At 30.3% G+C, this 20,083-nt stretch overlaps 2 protein-coding genes and 1 long non-coding RNA gene across 8 annotated transcripts in view; 1 reads left to right on the top strand and 2 right to left on the bottom strand.

Moving 5' to 3' along the window:
• Positions 1-3,892: 3,892 nt before the first annotated feature.
• On the bottom strand, positions 3,893-14,272 carry LOC124423725. 4 transcript variants are annotated; one of them, XM_046961811.1, is made up of 7 exons: positions 13,727-14,272; positions 8,755-9,104; positions 7,373-7,648; positions 6,505-6,737; positions 5,630-5,896; positions 4,902-5,157; positions 3,893-4,745 (listed from the first exon to the last, which is right to left on the bottom strand). In XM_046961811.1, the coding sequence occupies exons 2-7, from the start codon at positions 9,014-9,016 to the stop codon at positions 4,570-4,572; spliced, it is 1,470 nt and encodes a 489-aa protein (XP_046817767.1). In that variant the 5' UTR covers positions 9,017-9,104; positions 13,727-14,272; the 3' UTR covers positions 3,893-4,569. The 4 variants fall into 4 exon arrangements, with proteins under 4 accessions (XP_046817767.1, XP_046817768.1, XP_046817769.1 ...); XM_046961812.1 differs by lacking the exon at positions 13,727-14,272 and adding an exon at positions 12,962-13,644; XM_046961813.1 differs by lacking the exon at positions 13,727-14,272 and adding an exon at positions 12,597-12,884.
• Positions 14,273-18,694: 4,422 nt separating this feature from the next.
• Positions 18,695-20,083, bottom strand: part of LOC124423729 — an 89,558-nt gene continuing 88,169 nt past the window's right edge. Inside the window, exon 3 of the long non-coding RNA XR_006942146.1 lies at positions 18,695-18,998. This is a non-coding gene — a long non-coding RNA (uncharacterized LOC124423729). The remainder of the gene's footprint in view (positions 18,999-20,083) is intronic.
• The window catches only part of LOC124423721 (adenylate cyclase type 6), an 80,039-nt gene continuing 79,690 nt past the window's right edge, over positions 19,735-20,083 (top strand). For 2 of the 3 annotated variants that reach the window (XM_046961795.1, XM_046961794.1), the window contains exon 1: positions 19,755-19,850. The gene's annotated coding sequence lies outside the window, so the exon portion shown is untranslated. Of the gene's footprint in view, positions 19,851-20,083 lie in introns of all 3 variants that reach the window. The other variant, XM_046961796.1, reaches the window with a different exon arrangement.

The following is a 20,083-nucleotide window of genomic DNA, read 5'->3' as shown; positions in this document are numbered from 1 at the left end:
CAACCTGTTATTCTCTGTTTTTTCTTTACTTCTTTTTTCGTCCATCATTTTATTATACTTTTTACTCACACAATTATCAAACGACTGAATCGCCGAATAGCGCGTGCTATCGATTACATTGACATCGAGTTATTTTTTTTTTTTTTTATCGATTAACGAGAAATTCTTTTAACGAACGTCCATAGCAAGAAACCGTACAGATATTATACTACTCCACAATAGATTTTCGTGGAGTAATATATATATACATATATATAAATATAAATATATATATATATATATATATATATACATATATTTTTTTTTATTTTGTTTTTTTCTTATTTTTTTTTCTTTTTTATTTTTTTAAATATACTCGTCGACTGTATAATAATTTCTATATTTCTATATTTATATTGTATGTGCGTTCAATTGGCCGAAACGACAAAGTCGACGAGAATTTGAGAACGTTTTTTGTAAAAAGAAAAAAAAAAAAAAAGAAAAAAAAAGGAATAACAACTATATTGTGTTTCGATTTTATATAATATATCCGAGCGGTTTCGGCTAATATACACTTAATCTTAAGTATGAAAACTATAGTTTATAATAAATTACATACAACGATATACAAATTGTACTGCTGCGCTTTTAAATTATTCCTTTGCTAAACGAAAACATTCAAAAAGATCGTGGCTCCTGGAATTATACTACGAATAATTTTGCAATTTTTCTTTCTTTTCTTTTTTCTTTTCTTTTTACTCTCGATTTTTTAATTTTCCCAGTAACAAATTTAGAAGCCACTCTCTTAAGTCACGCGAATTTCTACATTTCGATTAAGCACTTAACTGTTTCAATATCACATATATTTATACGGTATGTATATATTATATTATTATGTAAATATATCACCAAAACAGTATTTATATATATATATATATATATGTGTGTTTATGTGTGTGCGCGTGTGAGTATATATATATATATACATATGTGAGTATATATATATATACCAAATCTTTCCTCTTTATACGTTTTATATATACGCTTCATATATCCCGTGTCACATTATACTTTAGTAGAGATTAATACAAACTTTGGTTTTACGTTTTATATATATATTTCTAATATACCAACATTTTCAAATTGAATATATATATATATATACGTTTGTTTTGTTATGGTTATTGTAAAAGCTGTTATTAATTACCATTACTATTTATAAGTAGTACTGACATTGTTTAGCACTTTACTCCGGTTATACGAAATCAACAGTCGCGTACATCATCCTTATTTATTTATTATTATTATTGTTATTACTATTATTATTATTATTATTATTATTATTATTATTATTATTATTATTATTATTATTATTATTTTTATTATTATTATTAATCGTTCTATTCGAGTATTATTGGTTGTATTTGTTTCTTTTCTTCTTTTACTTTTTTTCTATGTCTTTTGGTTTCTTGTTCCTTTTTATTCACTTTTTTTTCTTTTTTGTCAGTTTCTGTTTGTTTCAAATTTATTATTGTTGTCATCGATGAAATGCTTATTACTGCAATTGTAAAAATCTGGACGTATATAGGTTTTCCAATAAAATATGATTGATGTACAATAACTCTAACAATGAATAATTTTCTCTCTTCTTCTTCCTCTTCCTTCTCTCTCTTTCTCTCTCTCTCTCTCTCTCTCTCTCTCTCTTTCTGTCTCTTTTTCTCCTTCTTCCTCTCTCTCTCTCTCTCTCTCTTTTTCTTTCTTTCTCTGTCTTACAATCTTATTTTTTTATTACAATCTTATTTCTAACACGTTTAAACAATTTAATACACATTCAACAAACTATCTTGTTATTGTTAATAATTGTATAAGCTGACACAGATAAGTGACATTGAAATGTTAAATATCATTATTATTATAACGTTAGACTAATGAAATATCTTTTATATTTTCTCTCGTTCCTATGCTTGTATATATGTATTATATATATACATATATATATACATTTATATATATGTATATATATATATATATATATCAGTATGTGTGTGTATAAGTATACATTTTAGTCTAACGTTCGAATTTTTTTACACGAAAACTCGAGAAATTTGGCACAAATATATTCAAATATATTTCTTCTTTTTTGTTTCTTTTTCTTTCTTTCTGTTTTTTTTTTCTTTTCTTTTCGATTATCCATCGCATGCCATCGCATTCGTTCGATTTCAAAATTTGATTTTTTTTCCTTTTCTCTTTGATAATAGCTTGTACATCTAATTGGAAGAAATACAAATGAATTCGTGTTGTTTCGTTTCTTTTCTTTTCTTTCAAATCGAATAAGACGCAAAAAATAATCCTGCATTATGCTGTATTCTTTGTAATTAAAAAAAAAAAAAAAAAAAAAAAAAAAAAAAAAAAAAAAAAAAAAAAAAAAAAAAAAAAAAAAAAAAAAAAAAAAAAAAAAACATTTATAAACGTAGAACAATATCACAGTCGTTTTGTACATTAATTATGTAAACTCTTACGCAGAAAAAGATTACGTGGTTTCTTCAAATGAATAGAAATAATGTGCAACATATACATAGTTAGAAAAATATAAATATAACAATGATACATATGTATATATATCTTAAACGTGAGATAAAATTTATGTTTACAAAAAATTAACAAAGAAAAAAGAAAAGAATGAACAAAAAAAAAAAGAGAAAAAAATGAAATAAACGACGAAATAGAAAAACAACTTCTTACGTAAATTTTAATTACTAGTTTAGCTATTCACGATTAATAATGTTTGTTTTAACTAGCTAAGGATGATAATGAAATCCTTTGATAATGAAAGCCTTTAAATTGTTCCATCGACATTACACATATAAATGATTTCTTATTTCCTTCTTCATTTTTTCAAAGTTATGCTGTTGATACAAATTCATTTGCTAAGAGCTTTTATTAGACTTATTCGTCTTTCGGTATAATATTTGTTTCGTGCGTTTTTTTCTTTATTTATTTTCATTCTTCTTTTTTTTTCTCTTTCTTTTTCTTTTTTTTTCTTTTTCGTCATTTTTTTTTCCCACATTCTTTGTAATCCTTTGTAAATGTCTAATGAAACATCCCTTAGAGATGTTACATATGTGTGTATATATATATGTCTAATCATATAGAGAAGCGGTTTTTAAAAAAATTTATCCGTATAAAAAAATACTTTTTCTTCAGCGAGCAATTTATGCGCTTTGCACGTCACTGTTATTGTTATTATTATTATTATTATTATTATTATTATTATTATTATTATTATTATTATTATTACTATTACTATTATTTTTTTTATTATTATTATTATTATTATTATTATTATTATTATTATATTCGAACAACGAATATATTAATACATATATATATATATATATATATATATATATATATATATATATATATATATAATATGTATATATGTATGTGTATATAATATGTATACTATATATATGTATATATATACTGCGAAAAAAAATTTGGAATCTAAAGGTACATCAAAGTACGAAACTTTCAGTTTGACTAGAAACACACGAGCCGTGCATAATTTTTTTCCTACAAAAGTAGTTTCTCTTGTTTTCTCCTTGTTATTTTTTTTTTTTCATTTTTTGCCCTTTTTATTTTCAATATCTCTCTCTCTCTCTCTCTCTCTCTCTTTCTCTCTCTCTCTCTCTCCCTCTCTCTCTTTCTCTCTCTCTCTCTCTCTTTCTCTCTATCGCGTTCATATGTTCTTTCATATTTTTCTATTGTTATTAGAATAATACGTCATTCATATTACAATAGAAATAATTTGCGTTTCACCTTTTTCTTATATATATGTATATTTTTCTATATATACTATTTTTCGCTTTTATTCGGAATGCTTCTTTATCAAAATAAAATATAAACTGGCAATAACGTTCTGGCTCGACGGATATTTTCTTTTTTGTTTTTTTTTTGTTTTGTTTTGTTATGTATGTTGGCATTACATAGGAAAAAACGATCGTTTAATCAGCCCTCTTACCGTCTGCCCCATTTACCTCTGCCGCGACAAATTAAAACACTTTTATTGTTCTTTCATTGTAACTTTCTTATTTTCATTTTCTTTTTGTATCTTTTTTTTCCTTGTTATTTTTTATTTTAACGATTTTTTTGTCTCTCTCTCTCTCTCTCTCTCTCTCTCTCTTTCTCTCTCTCTATTTTTTCTGTTTTTTTCTTTAAAAAATTGTTAAACGTTTAAAGGAATCGCATCTGGGTTTTTCCTTATGTATACATCTGAAATCCTTTTTGCGAACGATTATAAATTCAATCAATTACGTAAAAGTACGTAATCTTCATGTATGTGAATGTACGATTAAGTAAAGATTAATATAATACACTTATTAGCAACAATTATATTATGCTAATAATAAAATAATAAACTTCGGTTAGACTAATTTATAGCTTCAGTTTGTTTGTTATGTTTTGAAATCGATCGTTCAATCTATTTATCATCTCTTATCCTTTTTTTTTCTTTTTCGTTCTCAATTATATTAATATAGCATATATATATTTATATATTTATGCGAAAAAAAATAATATAGGAAGGATTCATCTATGGCATGGTGGCTCGTGTTGTATATCAGGTGGTTGTATAGTTTGATAATAAGCTTGATTATCCCTGAAGTGAGATCTGACGAGTAAGCCCAAGCCAAGGAGTACAACCGGAAGACCGAGTAAAGCACAAATTAATTCGCCAGTTACTCCAGGTGACCATTCGATGAAACCTATTTTTCAAAACGATACATTAATTTAATTACGATATTATTTCTAATTGAATAATAACAATAATAATATTAATAATAATAACGATGATATATAATATATATATATATATATATATATATATATATATATATATATATTTCAAGGTTAAAACTCACCGCCGTTAGCACCGACGTTCATTTTGTAAATGCTCCACCAAATTCCAGATAAAGGAAGAGATACTGTAGCCGCTGCGACAGTAAATACAGCACTTTCACACATCGAAAGAAAGTTTATCGACGAGATGACAAAAATTACATAAGCTAAAAGACAAATCCATGCGTGGCTGGATACGTTTGAGCAAGAATCAATTGCTTTAAAGTGACAGGACAAACCGTGTTCGACGATACGATACAAGTCGACCGGCGATAAACCCTAAAAATGAATTTTTAAACGATTAGTATTCATTTTCATTTTGTTTAATTCCTATGCTAATATCATATATTGACATTTGTCTTCCCTTCAATACATAATATACTCAAAATATATTGAAAATATATTAAATTGGTGAAATGATAAAAATCCACAATTATATTTGCATCAGTATATATATATATATATATACACGATTCAAGTTTTACTGGATTAATCAATGATTCATATATCTAACTTTTTTTTTTATGGAAAACGAAGTTGTTTCAATATATTAGAGAAAATAGAAAAACAAAGGAAAAAAAGACAAAGAAAAAGAAAAAAAGAAAGAAAGAAAGAAAAATACAGTAAAACAGTCCAATATTTTTTTCCATCTAGCCGTCGATCTACGAAGATAAATAAATCTTTTCTTTCTTCTTTCTTGTTATTTATTCATTTTTTTTTTATTTATTTATTTATTTATTATTATACCTACCCTACCGATACCAGGCAACGTGTCCAACCAACAGAGCGTGAGGATTGCAAAAAATGCGATGGCATGTATGTGGAAAAGGGTCTGAAGTATGGGGGGTTTCGGATAATTCTTCGGCTTTATAGTTGGATCTGGGTCCGTGACGTGCAACAATCTACCACCCTCCTCCTCCGATCCTCTTCGTCGTATGTCACGTGAGGAGACCAAGCGAGAAACGGTGTATAGGAAAGAACTCGGTTGAGTTGTTAGCAATTGACAAATATTTTGTTGCTATCGTGGGAAAAAAAAATATTATTATACCGGTTAATTAATTAATGAGCAGATTAATCTTGCACATTTAATATCATTGATTCGATCTACGTATGGGTGTTTTCTCTTTTTATTTCAAATTTTATTTAATTTTTTCGACGAAAGAGATTAATTGTTAATCGACATTGACGTATACACCGATATGAAAATTAATTACACTGATGTCAACATCAGTGTAACGTATATGTTTACATTGATATAGAAATTTAACAATTAATTTTATTATGAAACATATATACCCAATGTCGATATATAACAAACAAATTAATTTTATCTACTTTACTAAGTAAAAATTATTAGTTGTAATAGAATTTCTATTTTTTTTTCTTTTCTTTTCTTTTTTAAAAAAGAAATTCTTTAAACGAATGTAAGAAAATTACTTTACACATTAGAATAGGCCATTATTATTGTAATAATATTACGAAAACAATGGAAAAAGATTTATATATATATATATATATAGTGTTCTCGTTTTGCTAATTTAGGGTGGTCTAGTTTTAAAAAAGATAAAGAAATGAGCAACAGCGTTAATTGGCCATGTAATTAGAAAGAAAAATCTTAAAATTTACCCCGGTAGTATAATGACGCTCGAGCATAGTGAAGAACATCGCGAAAGCGGCCAATGCACCGACGTAAACAAAAGTCCAGACAGCTCTGACGCCCCAGGATCCTCTCATTGTCGCTGTATGTGCAGACACTTCTCTTCCCCGACAACGAAATTCATCGCAAAGACCATAGTCGACACTTATGAACAGGCCTACTATTATCGTCGTGCTCGCGAATATCCGTTGAAGGCTCATCACTGAAACATATATAACATATTTCATATAATATTATATTTATTGACAATATAAATATCATTTCTTTTTCAATAATTTTAAAAAATTATATATATATATATATATATATATATTTATTTATTTCGTATAACTTTTAACATGTAATGTTAATGTATCTTTAATTTCATCTTAATAAGATGAATAATGTGTAATGATATTTTTTGTTTTTAAATATACAAATACTCAATGATCGTTAAAAGTAATTTGCTTTTAATTGATTTAATGAGATAAATAATATCAAAATAAAAGAGAGAGAGAGAGAGAGAGAGAGAGAGAGAGAGAGAGAGAGAGAGAGAGAAGTAATTGGAATTTTTCAATACATAAATATCGAATAATTTTCTTAAGTGTAATACGTTATTAATTTAATTAACAAGATGTACGAATATAAAATAATTATGTATTAATATAATTTTATATATTAATAATTCTTTTAAAAGAGAGAGACGGAGATAGAATCTTTTGTGAATAAATTACGAACTATCTCTTTTTGCTTTTTAAAATTTTAATTTCTTCTCTTTTTGCAAAATTAATGAGAGATTGATTAATTTTTTTTTTCTTGTTCTTTTTGTTTTATTTCGAACAAACGTGTATATCTTACTTTTTCGAGAGAAGAAGAAATAGTAAACCAATGAGAAAAGTAGAGTAATGCCCTTTATCGGATCCTGAAGATGACATAGAACTCGATTTTGATCGAGAGATAGTGCAACAAGAATACCAGAGAGAGCATAGAGCGTGCTTATTTTGATTAGGATGCAACGTGGTATCCTTATTCTCATCGAGTTTGGCACCAAAGGTGGAGGCGGAGAGACTTTTTCCATGACGACGTAGACGAACCCGAGAATACAAGCAGACCCGAGTGCACTGAAGAGAAGACCTACGAAAAATAACATTTTTCTTTTTTTTATTTCTTTTTTTATTTTTATTATGTATACATACGTGTATACATTAAATTATCTTAATGCACTGAACTATCTTATAAATAAATACACACACATACCAATATACTAATGCAGTCTGACATAATTCTCTTTTTTAAATTACTTTAGTGCACTAAGTTGCTTATATATATATTCTTTTTTTTTTTTTATTTGATCATTGCTTGAATAAAAATTCACTTTATTGACACGTTTACCTTCGTCAGTTAAAAGAAAATATACTTCTCTCTACTAACAAGATCGCGCGTTTTTCACTTCGAGAATTTATATATATATATATATATATGTACATATATATATGAAATCTCCATTCTCCTGGATAAGCTTTCATTATTTACGGTCAGTGATCTCACGTTTAGAAATCACAAGATAATAAGAAAGATAGATCTTATAAACGCGTTTAGTATAAATATATAGACGCGAATATTTTTCATAGAAGTTATACAATTTTGAAATATTAAATAGCATGATGAGAAAATGAATAAACTTTAATATCGTTTTACCATTATAAATGTTAGACACGTTACGACGATGCTTTTTACAAAAAAGTGAAAAATCGATAACGCCAAAAATTTCTTTTCAATAAACGCTTTATATATTTATTCAAAGATTTTCAATAGAAATTATTCAATACAATTTTGAAATGTTTTTCACGTTACTCAAAGAAAAATCCATGATCACAGACATATCGTTTTACCGATATAAACGTTAGATACGATACCTACGATGCTTTTAACGTAAAACGAAATAATCGATAAACAAAATATTTTCCTTACAAACGAATTATATCCTATATTCGAATATTTTTCATACTGAATATGAATATAATTTGAAAATTTTTACCAATGGTAAGCGTTAAGATACGACACTGATGTTCTCTACACGCCGTTAAAAAAATCGATAAACAAAAGATTTCTCTTATAAATGCATTGTATTATATATTGGAATATTTTTTTTCTTTCCATATTAATAAATATACAATTTAAAAAATTTTCTACATGTCAATTAAAATAATAAATGAGAATGATCATAGATATTTGCTTACCAGTGTAAGAGTTGGATACGGCACTGATGCTTTCGAGATAAAGTGGAAAACCGATAACAAGAACTGTTACGGATGTAACCACGGTGAGAAGGGTGATTAGAAAGGTGAATTTTTGCCAGGTCGCTCTACTTCGGTCGAATAGCTTATCGGAACTGGCACGATAAGCGCCGACGTACGGTGATTCTTCCGTATCGGTATATTCTTCAATTTCTACGTCACTTCCGGTACAACGGAGCTCCTCCTGCTCCTCGTCGTCTATCATCGTAGATACGCAACTCGCGAGATTCGCCAGGTTCGCCAGTTTTGCGATTGTATTTGTTATTATTGTTGTCGTATTTTACAAATCTTTCCTGTAATATCGAATATTATCATTAACGCGATTGCAACTTTCGATTTGATTAACTTAATCTCTTTCTCTTTCTCTCTCTCTCTCTCTCTCTCTCTTTTTCTCTCTCTCTCTCTATTTCTTTTCTTTTTATTTTCTTCTATTTTATTTTGCTACATTTTATTTTATTTTTTCTTTTCTTTTTCCTTTTTTTTCGGACTAATACTAATTCGGGCTAATAACTAACTCTTTATCATTCTTTTTTTTTTCTTTTTTTGATACCGAAGGAATAGGAAGTATAATGGACTTTTCTATCACAGATTCTAAAGACTATTCAAGGAGCTTTTTATTTCGAAAGTATGACGCTCCTCTTTTACACTCATTTTTTACATCCCTATCCCTATCTCTCTCTCTCTCTCTCTCTCTGTCTGTCTTTCTCTCTCTTTTTCTCTGTCAATGTCGGAGTAACGAGAGTACATATGTACTCGTATATATGTATATATATATATACACGATATATATATATATATATATACACGATATATATATATATACGATATATATATATATATATATGTACGTATATATGTATAGTATGCATGGTACGATATTCTCTTGGTCGTAGAGATTTTTAACGAAGAACTCGGTTAATAAATGCTCTTGCAAGACGCAGCAAAAATAGGCAAAGCTCCGACAAAGCCAAACTCCGCGTTCGCGTTTTTCAAATTTACTTCACACTCGTCTTTTTTTGTTTTGTTTTCCTTTTCCATTTTTTTCTGGTAGTTTTCTTTTCCTGGCTTCTTTTTTTTTTCCTTTTTTATTTTTATTTTCCATCCAGAAATATGATTAATAAATAGTTCTTTTTCTTTTTTTTCCTTTTTCTCTTTCAATGCCAAACGTTGTACGTACGTACGTATCGCGTTGAAATGAATTTTCGTAATGGGTGAGAGAAGAGAAAGAAAAGGGGGGAAAAAAAAAAGAGTAAAAGAAAAGAAAAGAAAAAGGAATAAAAAATTAAAAAATATAAAAAAAAAAAACAGAAGAAAAAGAAAAACAACTGGAAAACTGGAGAGGTCATGAAATTACCGAAGATTGCAAACGAGCAAACAAGCTGTGAAAAAAACTGTTGGGGATGTAGAGGGAGATGCTTTTTTCATTATTTTTCACCCCGTTTTCTTTTTTGTTGTTTTTTTCTTCTTCTTCTTCTATTTCCCTCCCACTCTCCCCTTCCATCCTCCCTCTCACTTTTCTTGCATTGAGCTCGTAGCGAAGGACTCTTGACATTGAATTCTCCGTTCAACGCTCGTCGAATACACATCGAGAAATATATATATATATATATATATATATATATATATATATATATATATATGTATGTACAGTAGACTGTTATTTTTCGTTGCCTCATTATGATTATTAATCGATGAAAAAAAAAAAAAAGAAAAGAAAAAAAAAGAAGAAGGAAAAAAGAAGAAAAAATAAGAGAAAGGAAAAGAAAAGCGTGAAGTGAAACGAAACGAAATGAAATTGAAATTGAAATTGAAATTTAAAATGTTGTTACCGTCTTTTCGAGTGTACTCGATCGAATGAAATGTTCGAAAAACAACTGTTCAAGATCGATATAGAAGTGGCGCGTTTTAATGTTTCGAACTTTGACAATATTACAAGAAAAAAAAAGAGAGAGAGAGAGAGAGAGAGAGAGAGAACAAATAAAAAAGGTAAGTAGTTCTTTTTTTTGTTTTATATTTCGAAAGAGACACGTCAAATAACACAAATCAAATTGACATTTGTTAATAATCGACGAATCCTTTTCTCTCCTCTCCAATACGTATCTATTTTTCTACGAGATTATTTTAATACGATCGATTTTTCCCTTTGTTCTTTTTTATTTTTATTTTTTTTTTTTTTGTATTTTTCTGATTTTTTTTTCTTTTTTTTTTTTTTTTAATTTTCTCGACGTCACAATACGCCGCGCATCGCGGGATAATAAATCACGCTTGACTGCCGAGAACAAGGGGATTGAGAATTTTTATGGTAGGGAGGGGAAGGGGAGAGGGGAAGAGAGAGAGAGAGAGAGAGAGAGAGAGAGAGAGAGAAAGGACGAAGAAAACAATAGAAAAAAAAAAAAATAATAAAAAAGAAAGGAAAAGCAAAAAAAAGAAAAACGAAAACGAAATAACAAATATTACTGTTGACATTCACGTAGTTGGGATTTTGAAAAACATCTGCCGTAGACATACAATAACACGAGGATACACACGCTAGATAAACAAATGTACTTTTTGATACATTTACTACAAAGTGCAAATTCTCTTTGCGAATCGATTCGTTCGTTCTGTTGGTTTTTTCTTCACTTTCTTTTCTTTTTTTTTTCTCCTCTTCTTTTCTCTCCTCCCGCCATCAGCATTACCCTTAAGAATTGTCAGAGATAAAACATTTTACCCGATATGAACATTACGCTGATAAGATTAGATCTAGTTTTCATGATAAGACGAACAATACTGAAAGAGAGAGGAAAAAAAAAAGAGAAAAAAGAATAAAAAGTATTCTTCAAAAGCAGATATGATATACAAATTTGTTCATTTTCCAAAGAAACTTATAAAGATTAGATTTTCCAATCGTAATTATCGGTGTTTTATCATAACTATAATCCAGGTTATAATAGAACACCCAGCGCCGTCTGCCATTTTCTAATCAATTGATTTAATCTTAGATAATATGTGTATACATCGAATAAGATCTTTTATAAACGAATCTCTCTTTTAAATAAGCTTTAACTCCTACTTCACTCATTAAAAGAAAAAAGAAAAAGAACATCTTAAGGTATAAAAAAATCCTTACATACATACATACATACATACATACATACATACATACATACATACATACGTTAATATGTGAAAAAGGTCGTCTCTAATTTATTTTTTACGGACTAAATAAAAAAAAGAAAAAGAAGAGAAAAAAGAAGATATAAGAGAAAGTAATAAAAGCAAAGTAAATACATACACAGACAGACAGACAGACAGACAGACAGACAGACAGACAGACAGACAGACAGACAGACAGACAGATAGACAGACAGACAGACAGACAGACAGACAGGCAGATAGCAGATATACATACGCGGATACATATATAGGATACCACAAAAAGCCGGGATCTTATAAGTAAGTAGGTACGGAGGACTACTAGAAAAACGAATTAAGAAGGGTCAACGTTCTATGAGATTCCTATTGAAAAGAGAAAGAAAGTAAGTAGTTGGTAGTAGAAGAGCTTGTGAGAGAGGAAGAAAGAAGACTGAATAAAAAAAAAAAAGAAAAAGAAAAAGAAAAAGAACAAGAGAAAGAAAGAAAGACGAAGAAGATGAAAGAAGAGCACTTGACTCTCTCTCTCTCTCTCTCTCTTTCTCGAAAGAAAGAGTAAAGATAGAGAGAAAGAGAGAGATGATAGAAACAGTTGAAAAAGGATAGAAGTAGACGTCTTGCAACATAACGAAGCGAGTTAACCGGCTTCTCACCACCGACACGACCGACCACCACCACCACTGCCATCACCATCACCACCACTACTACCACCACCGAACTACTTTATGAAGGCGGTGGGATCGAAGGAACTATTTCCTCTGGAGCGTAACCGAGGATGTTTCGAGATACTTTCCGTCGTACCGCAATGGCAACGACAGGAACGACGACGACGACGACGACGACGACGACGACTACGATGATGACGACTACTATGAGGACAACGACAAAGACAATGACCAACAAGCAAGCAAGCAAGCAAGCAAGCAAGCTAGCAAGCAAGCAGTTCGTTTATCGATTGAACTTGCCTCGCTTCCGCTGAGAGCATTAGCCATGAAAACAAAAGCTTTTATACACTCACCCCTTATACTCTATAAACGTTTTTATTACTCCAATAGAAAACTCCTGACATAGCGTAGACCATTTATTAAATCATGTAAAAAGTAATAAGATAAAAGTGTATTTGTCATACTCGTTCGCATATTCGATCGATGAAATATATAGTACGTATGTATGACGAAGGACAAATAGTGGAGAGGAAAAAAAAATAAAAATAGAAAAAACTAGACGAAACGAAACGAAACAAAACAAAGGTAAATGTCAAACGTTAGTAAGCACGTTAGAGAAGAAATAAAAGAATAGAGAAGAGAGGTTAGGTTCGTGTTCGTCAGATTAAACCGAACTCGACCGAGGTTAACCGAATGAGAAATATTTCTCCTCGTTGTCCCTTCTCCTTCCTTCGATCATTTCTATTTCCCCCCACCCAACCCCCTCGCCACACCACTTTTCCTCCTTTCAAAAAAATAACAATGATTTTTAACACGTTTAAAATTTTTCCCCACTACTAATTTATCCCTTCTTTTCTTGTCCTCGGATTACAAAATTTATTATTTAATTATTTTCAAAAGTAAAAAAGGAAAGATATTCTTCGTTCTTCTGACGAAACTTTCCTCGAGATTTGACCTTTTGGGATTTGAAAGAAAAGGAGGAAGAAAGGAAAATAAACAAACCAAACGAAAAGAAGGAGAAAAAGAAACGAAACCGAATAAAAAAATACAAAAAAAGAAAAAAAAAAGGAAAAAGAAAAAAAAAGAAAAAAAAAAGGAAAAGTCACAAGAGACCTTACCTGACACCGCCCAGCGTTCTACCTCCTCCCCCACCGCCACCCCTTTCTCCACCACCTCGCCGTCGCCCTCTCCCTCGCCCTCTCCCTCTTCTTCCGCCACCTTCAATAACAAATTCCTCCTGCCTTTTTGCGCCGCTGTTTCCTTTCCTTTAATAAGCGCGCGCGCCTTTTCCCAACGTATCTTGCGCATCCGCGTGTTCGTCGTAATTGTTCGAATATATGTGTCCTTCTTTTTTGATCGAAAGGAAGAAATGAGAAACGGAATGTTTCGAGAACGGCTGTTCGTTGAACGCCGTGTACGATTTAATAGGAATAAAAATATAGAGAAGGCGTACTAATAGTAGTAATAGTAATATTAGTAGTAGTAATAGTAGTAGTAGTAATAGTAATAGTAGTAGTAATAGTAGTAGTGTAGTAGTAGTAGTAGTAGTAGTAGTAGTAGTAGCAGCAGTGTAGTAGTAATAGTAGTAGTAGTATAGTTGAGGAAGAACAACACAACGTACACAACCCTCGTCCTTTGACGGACGACGAACGACTAACTGCTACTCGGCGAAGCGCGTACACGAGAACCGAGTACGACGTTCTTTCAGGGCCGTCCATTGAGTCGGGAGTTTTGGCACCCTTCTGTATTTCTTTTATTTTTTATTTCTTTTATTTTTTTTTTTTTTATATTACATTGTCTTTTTTTTTCTTTCCTCTTCTTCCCCCTTCTATATTCGCATTAAAAGCATATTCAAGGATTGTTTCGAATATTATCGATAAACAATATTACAGATCAGAAAATATTATAGATTAAGAAAAAAGGAAAGGAACTATAAGGGCTCCGTTTTTCTTCGTTTTCTTTTTTTTTCTATTTCTTTTTATTTTTATTTTTTGGACACATGACTTCTCTTCTTTTTTATCTGCCTTTATCGTCGAACGACGATATAAAAAATTCACAAGGGATCGTTTTTTGTTATCTATCGTCTCCTCCAGTCGCGAACACTCGTATCTCATATTTTAAAGATGAAAGACAAATCGCGTTCTGTTATATACATGTATATATATATATAATATTATATATATTATGTATTATATATATATATATATATATAATACATAATATATATATGTATTATATATATATATAATATGTATACAGATTGTGACGTATATACGTACTTATAAATTGCTTTTTTTCTTTTCGTTGTCATCGTAACGAAATACAATTTTTTTTTCTTATTAAAGCGAGGGAAGATCTCGTAGGTATATGTATATTCTCATTCTTGATATTAATTTCGTTAAATTTGGTAAATGATTTTTATTCTTGCAAAAATAGAAATATCGAAAATTAATCGTAAATCAATAATTAAGTAAAACGAGTAGAAACCTGTCGAAAATTAAATTATCTTTCCTCTTTAGCTATGATAATAAATATATAACAAACACAACATCGCGTAAAAATGATTATATACACACACACACACATATATATATATATATATAACGTATGCTGTAATTATGGTTTACTTAGCATATGACATTTAGAAAAGTGTATGTGTATGTGTGTATGAAGTACCGTAGAGATTCGAGAATGTACCGCCGTTCCTGAGATCGCGCATTTCGCGCATGCGCATTAACCACGATGTCTGATCACTCAACAAAACACAAACGAGATGAACCATGTACTACTTGCACCCAGTTATTACTAACTGTATGGCACATACATATGTAAACGCGCGCATACACGTGCGCACGCAAACCACACGAATTTTCTTGTTTACGGTGGTTACATACATATGTCCGAATCGATTCGGGATATTTCTAAATTATTAAACCACCTGCATCTGAATTCATCCGTAATGTCTCACATGATATTAAATTATTAGATGTTACGTAGTATATCATCGTTTCCGATTAGATGCGTGTAGGTGCGTTAGCATCTCCATTTTCGTTCTTATAATATATTCAATTCATGAATATAGGATAAAGTCGTGATACAGGTCATTCGAGGGTTGGTAATGCGTATGAAAAATTTATTGAAAAAATAAGAAGAAAGAAAGAAAAAAAAGAAAAGAAAAATGCTCATAGAAGGGATCTTCGTAGAAGAAATTTTATACGGGACTATCTTTAATACGAACTAATTCCTAATTAAAATTTCTAATTAAAAATACACAGTCGGGATAGAAATTTTCAATTTAAAAAGAATTTTTTTTCTTTCTCTTTTTTTTTTCTCTTTTTTTATCTCCTCTTTACAACCGAAACAATAACAATTGTACGAATTGTTATATTGTATATAATATAAAATATGATATTTGTACGTGAAATTTAAATATCACTTGAATGAGATTAAAGAAAATATAAAATAGAACGGAATGGCAAATATCATTCGTAGACGAATTTTTAACAATTTAACCTTAGGGAAAGAAAAAAAAAGAGCCAAAAAGAGAGAGAAAGAGAGAAAGAAAGATAAAGGAGTACGATGATATGTTTTTCCCATCGCTGTACTTACACGAAGAAACGTTAAAATTTTTTCGAACAAAAGAGAGAGAGAGAGAGAGAGAGAGAGAGAGAGAGAGAGAGAGAGAGAGAGAGAGAGAGAGAGAGTGAAAGAAAGGTAGAAAGAAAGATTCTCTAGCGACTCGTTTTCATATCTTTCTACGATTGCCTCGAGTTAGAAACGTACGAGAAACGGCTCTTATATGTCTACCTAAAAATCTATTTTTCTTTGAAGAAACAAAAAAGAAGAAAGAAGAAAGAAAGAGGAAAGGAAGAAAAACAAAAAAAGAATTGCCGAGATAATTTGTCCATTTTCGTTTTTCTTTTTTTTTTTTTTTTGTTCGTAACAATACTTTCATTCTCTTCTTCTTTCACAGTCGGGGGTTTGCCCTCGAGTTAACGAATAATAATAATAATAATAATAATAATAATAATAATAATAATAATAATAATAATAATAGAAACAACAACAACGATAATAATAATAAAACAAAAGGGAGAAAAAAAAACCGTCCCAAAAAAAAAAAGAAAAGAAGAAAAATTTAAAGGAAGATTCAAGAAAAAACGTGGAACGGTAAAGTACATACGCCGAATATATTTCATCGCTCACTATATAAGCCAACGTTTTCTCGGCTGGTATGTCCGTCGAAACTACACGGTTATAGGAGGAAACCTCAGCGAGAATCGATAAGAACTAGGTTAATACATGATCCGGTAAAGCAGCGTGGACTTCTTAGTTCGGACCATCGCGTTTAGGTATTATATTTAGAATCTGTTTACGAATAGTAACTCGACAGATATCGAAATGAAAATTATTACGATATTAAACATCGATACGAAAGAAATTCATATTTTTCTTCGTCATTGTGCATGATCCTCTATATGAACGATCTGATAAATTTCTATCGAGAGAAAGAGAGAGAGAGAGAGAGAGAAAAGAAAGAAAAAAAAATATGAATTATTATGAAAACAATGTATCCCATGATGTACAAATTTGAAATTATTAGACATAATTGAAACGTAATATGGTGTATGCGGTTCCATTGTAGAAAGAAAAAAAAAGAAGAAAAGAAAAATACGATGGATCCCATTCTCTCTCTTTCTCTCCTCTTTCTTTCTATGATCAATAGTCAGATCCATTATTCGAACGTTACAATGCAACACGGACATTATTGAAGGTAGTATCGACAAGAGGTGGCTTTAGTTGGACAGACGGAAGGTTATCGTTTATCATCAAAGGCGATAACACGTTTGCTTCCGATGCTTCCTTGTATAGAGGAGCCTCGTTAATTCCACCACCCCCTCCACTCTTTACCGGTCAATCCACCCCTGTCCACTCCATGAGATACATGCATACGTATATACTTACGTACGTATGTGATATATTTTTTTTTCTCTTTCTCTCTCTTTTATAGGATTTCGATTATATCGTTGAAAGAAGAGTGATATTGCGAACAAGATGAAATGAGATAATAAAAGATATCCGACGATAACGATGCATGACAAAGCCAGGAACAATAATCATAGATAAATAATGGTTAATGAAAAATATATTGGGGGAAAAAAAGGAAAAAAAAGGAAAAAAAAAAAGAAAAGAGAAAAAAGAAAAAAAAGCCAGATAGAAAAATATTCTTTAACGCATGGTAAACTTGCCTTTTGAGTTTTAACTTTTTGATTGATCGATTGACCGATCGATCGGTAAAACGTTCTTTTTTTTCTCTTTCTCTTTTTCCTTCCTTCATTCGTACAATATTTACAATACATACGTACGTATGTGTACATAAACATTTATATATATATATATATATAGCATGCATAAACGTTTTTTCACTTCGTTGCATTGCGAAACCCGTTCGAGTAAATGAAAACATTTACACTTTATTTTTGTCTCCTTCTCTCTCTCTCTCTCTCTCTCTCTCTCTCTCTCTCTCTCTCTCTCTCTCTATTTCTCTTTGTATGTTTCGTTACGTTGTACGATGATATGATATATAAAAAAATCAGTATGACGAAAAACGATCGACTTTTAAGAATCTGAACCTTTTTTTCTTCATAAATGATAAAAGATCGTAAGGGCCAAGATGGAATAATATTACGCGATGGGCAACGATAATAACGACGCGACGCTTGGGCCGCCATTGCGACAAGAGAAGAAGGGCTCTTTATAACGAGAACTGAAAGCTCCCATGTACTTTGATACTCGACACCACCCTAGGCTTCAAAGTACCTTCGACTTTCTCTTTATCTCTCTCTCTCTCTCTCTCTCTCTCTCTCTCTCTCTCTCTCTCTCTCTGTGTCTCTCTATCTCTTCTTACTTCCTTTTCTTTGAGATCTTTTTTCTCAGTTTCTTTATTCTTCCCACTGCACTTGTTATCATCATTCTTTTATTTCTCTCCCCCTTACTCTTTCTGTTATATATATATATATATATATATATATATATATATATATATATGTATGTATGTATGTATATATAATCTGTATTTCTCTTTCTTTCTTACTTTCTTTTTTTTGCCTTTTTCTTTCTCTCTCTCTCTTTCTCTGCTGAATGCATCAGTCGATCGTGTTTCACAAAACAATCTTTTACAGATCACGAAGGGGAGTCAAGCTGATGCATTCGTTGTCTTCTCTTCTACCTTCTCTCTCTCTCTCTCTCTCTCGTCTTTTTTTCTCTTTCTCCATGTCCCCTCTATCCCTTTTCCTTTTTCTTTTGATTTTTTTTTAAGGCTCCTCGCTTTCCCTTCCAAGTTTATAAATAATTGATTGATCGTATTTATACGCACGTACTCTGCATAAGCTAAAAGAAAATATAACAAGATTGTGAGATCTCAAACGGAAATCATATATATATATATATATATATATATATATATAATTATATATTTATATACATATAAATATATAAATGCATATATATATATATACATATACACATTTATTTACATACGTATAATGAATAACAATGAATATTACATTAACCATAGAAACAAATTCGTCGGGGTAACATTTCTTTTCTTTCATTTTTTTCTTTCCTTATTATTTCTTTATTTTCTCTTTTCTTTTTTTTTTTTTTTTTGATTTTTAATATCCCATCACTTCACTTCACTTAACTTGAAACACGGGACAAAATCTATTTGATTATCTCGATCCGAAATGGATCGAATAATATAACGTTCTTTTTACGATGTGATTTTTTAAAGGAAACAAACAAAAGAAATAAAAAAAAAAAAGAAAAAATAGAAAAAAAAGGAAAAAAAGGAAAGAAAGAACGAACGATCTTTTTGTTATATATTTACATAGACACGTTGTTATCTCGTCAAAGATTTATCGTACGATAAATTCGCGAACATAAGAGTGTCATCGTTTCGTGGTTGTATCGTCAAGGGTCGTAAGATGGATTCTGCGTGTAGCTTACCTCTCTCTCTCTCTCTCTCTCTTTGTCTCTCTCTCTCTCTCTCTCTCTCTCTCTCTCTCTCGTGTTTCTCACGAGGTTCTTCGCGCAAGAACCGAGGCTCCTCTCCAGGCGCGATAGAAATCGGCGTGAAATGGCACCGCGCCACAGTCAATCGCGGTCTCAGTCGACGCGCGGCATCCGTGTGAAACGCATCGCGTGCCTACTCTCTCGCTTCGTTTTTCTACTCGCCTTCCGGTAATCAAAAACGGAAGAGAGAGGATATTAAAAAAAAAAAAAAGAAAAAAAAAAGAAAAAAGAAGAAAACAAAACAAAATAAATATTCTATTTTATTCTTTTCGATACTTTCCATATATATGCGTCAATAACGATTAAATATAATATATATATATACACATATATATATATGTATATATATATATATATATATATATATATATATACATATTTTCTTTTTGTCTTTCTTATTT

Source organism: Vespa crabro, chromosome 4, assembly GCF_910589235.1.
Source record: "Vespa crabro chromosome 4, iyVesCrab1.2, whole genome shotgun sequence".
Lineage (NCBI taxonomy): Eukaryota > Metazoa > Arthropoda > Insecta > Hymenoptera > Vespidae > Vespa > Vespa crabro.
This window is presented reverse-complemented; position numbering and strand designations above follow the sequence as displayed.

Bases quoted from the DNA above. Each gene is read 5' to 3' on its own strand.
- LOC124423725 (XM_046961811.1), bottom strand. From the start codon at position 9,016: ATGATAGACGACGAGGAGCAGGAGGAGCTCCGTTGTACCGGAAGTGAC. The intron at 6,738-7,372 runs GTAAGATATACA...TATATGTTTCAG, and splicing joins TTTCTTCTTCTCTCGAAAAA to TGATGAGCCTTCAACGGATA. The intron at 5,897-6,504 runs GTAAATTTTAAG...TTCCCACGATAG, and splicing joins AGCGTCATTATACTACCGGG to CAACAAAATATTTGTCAATT.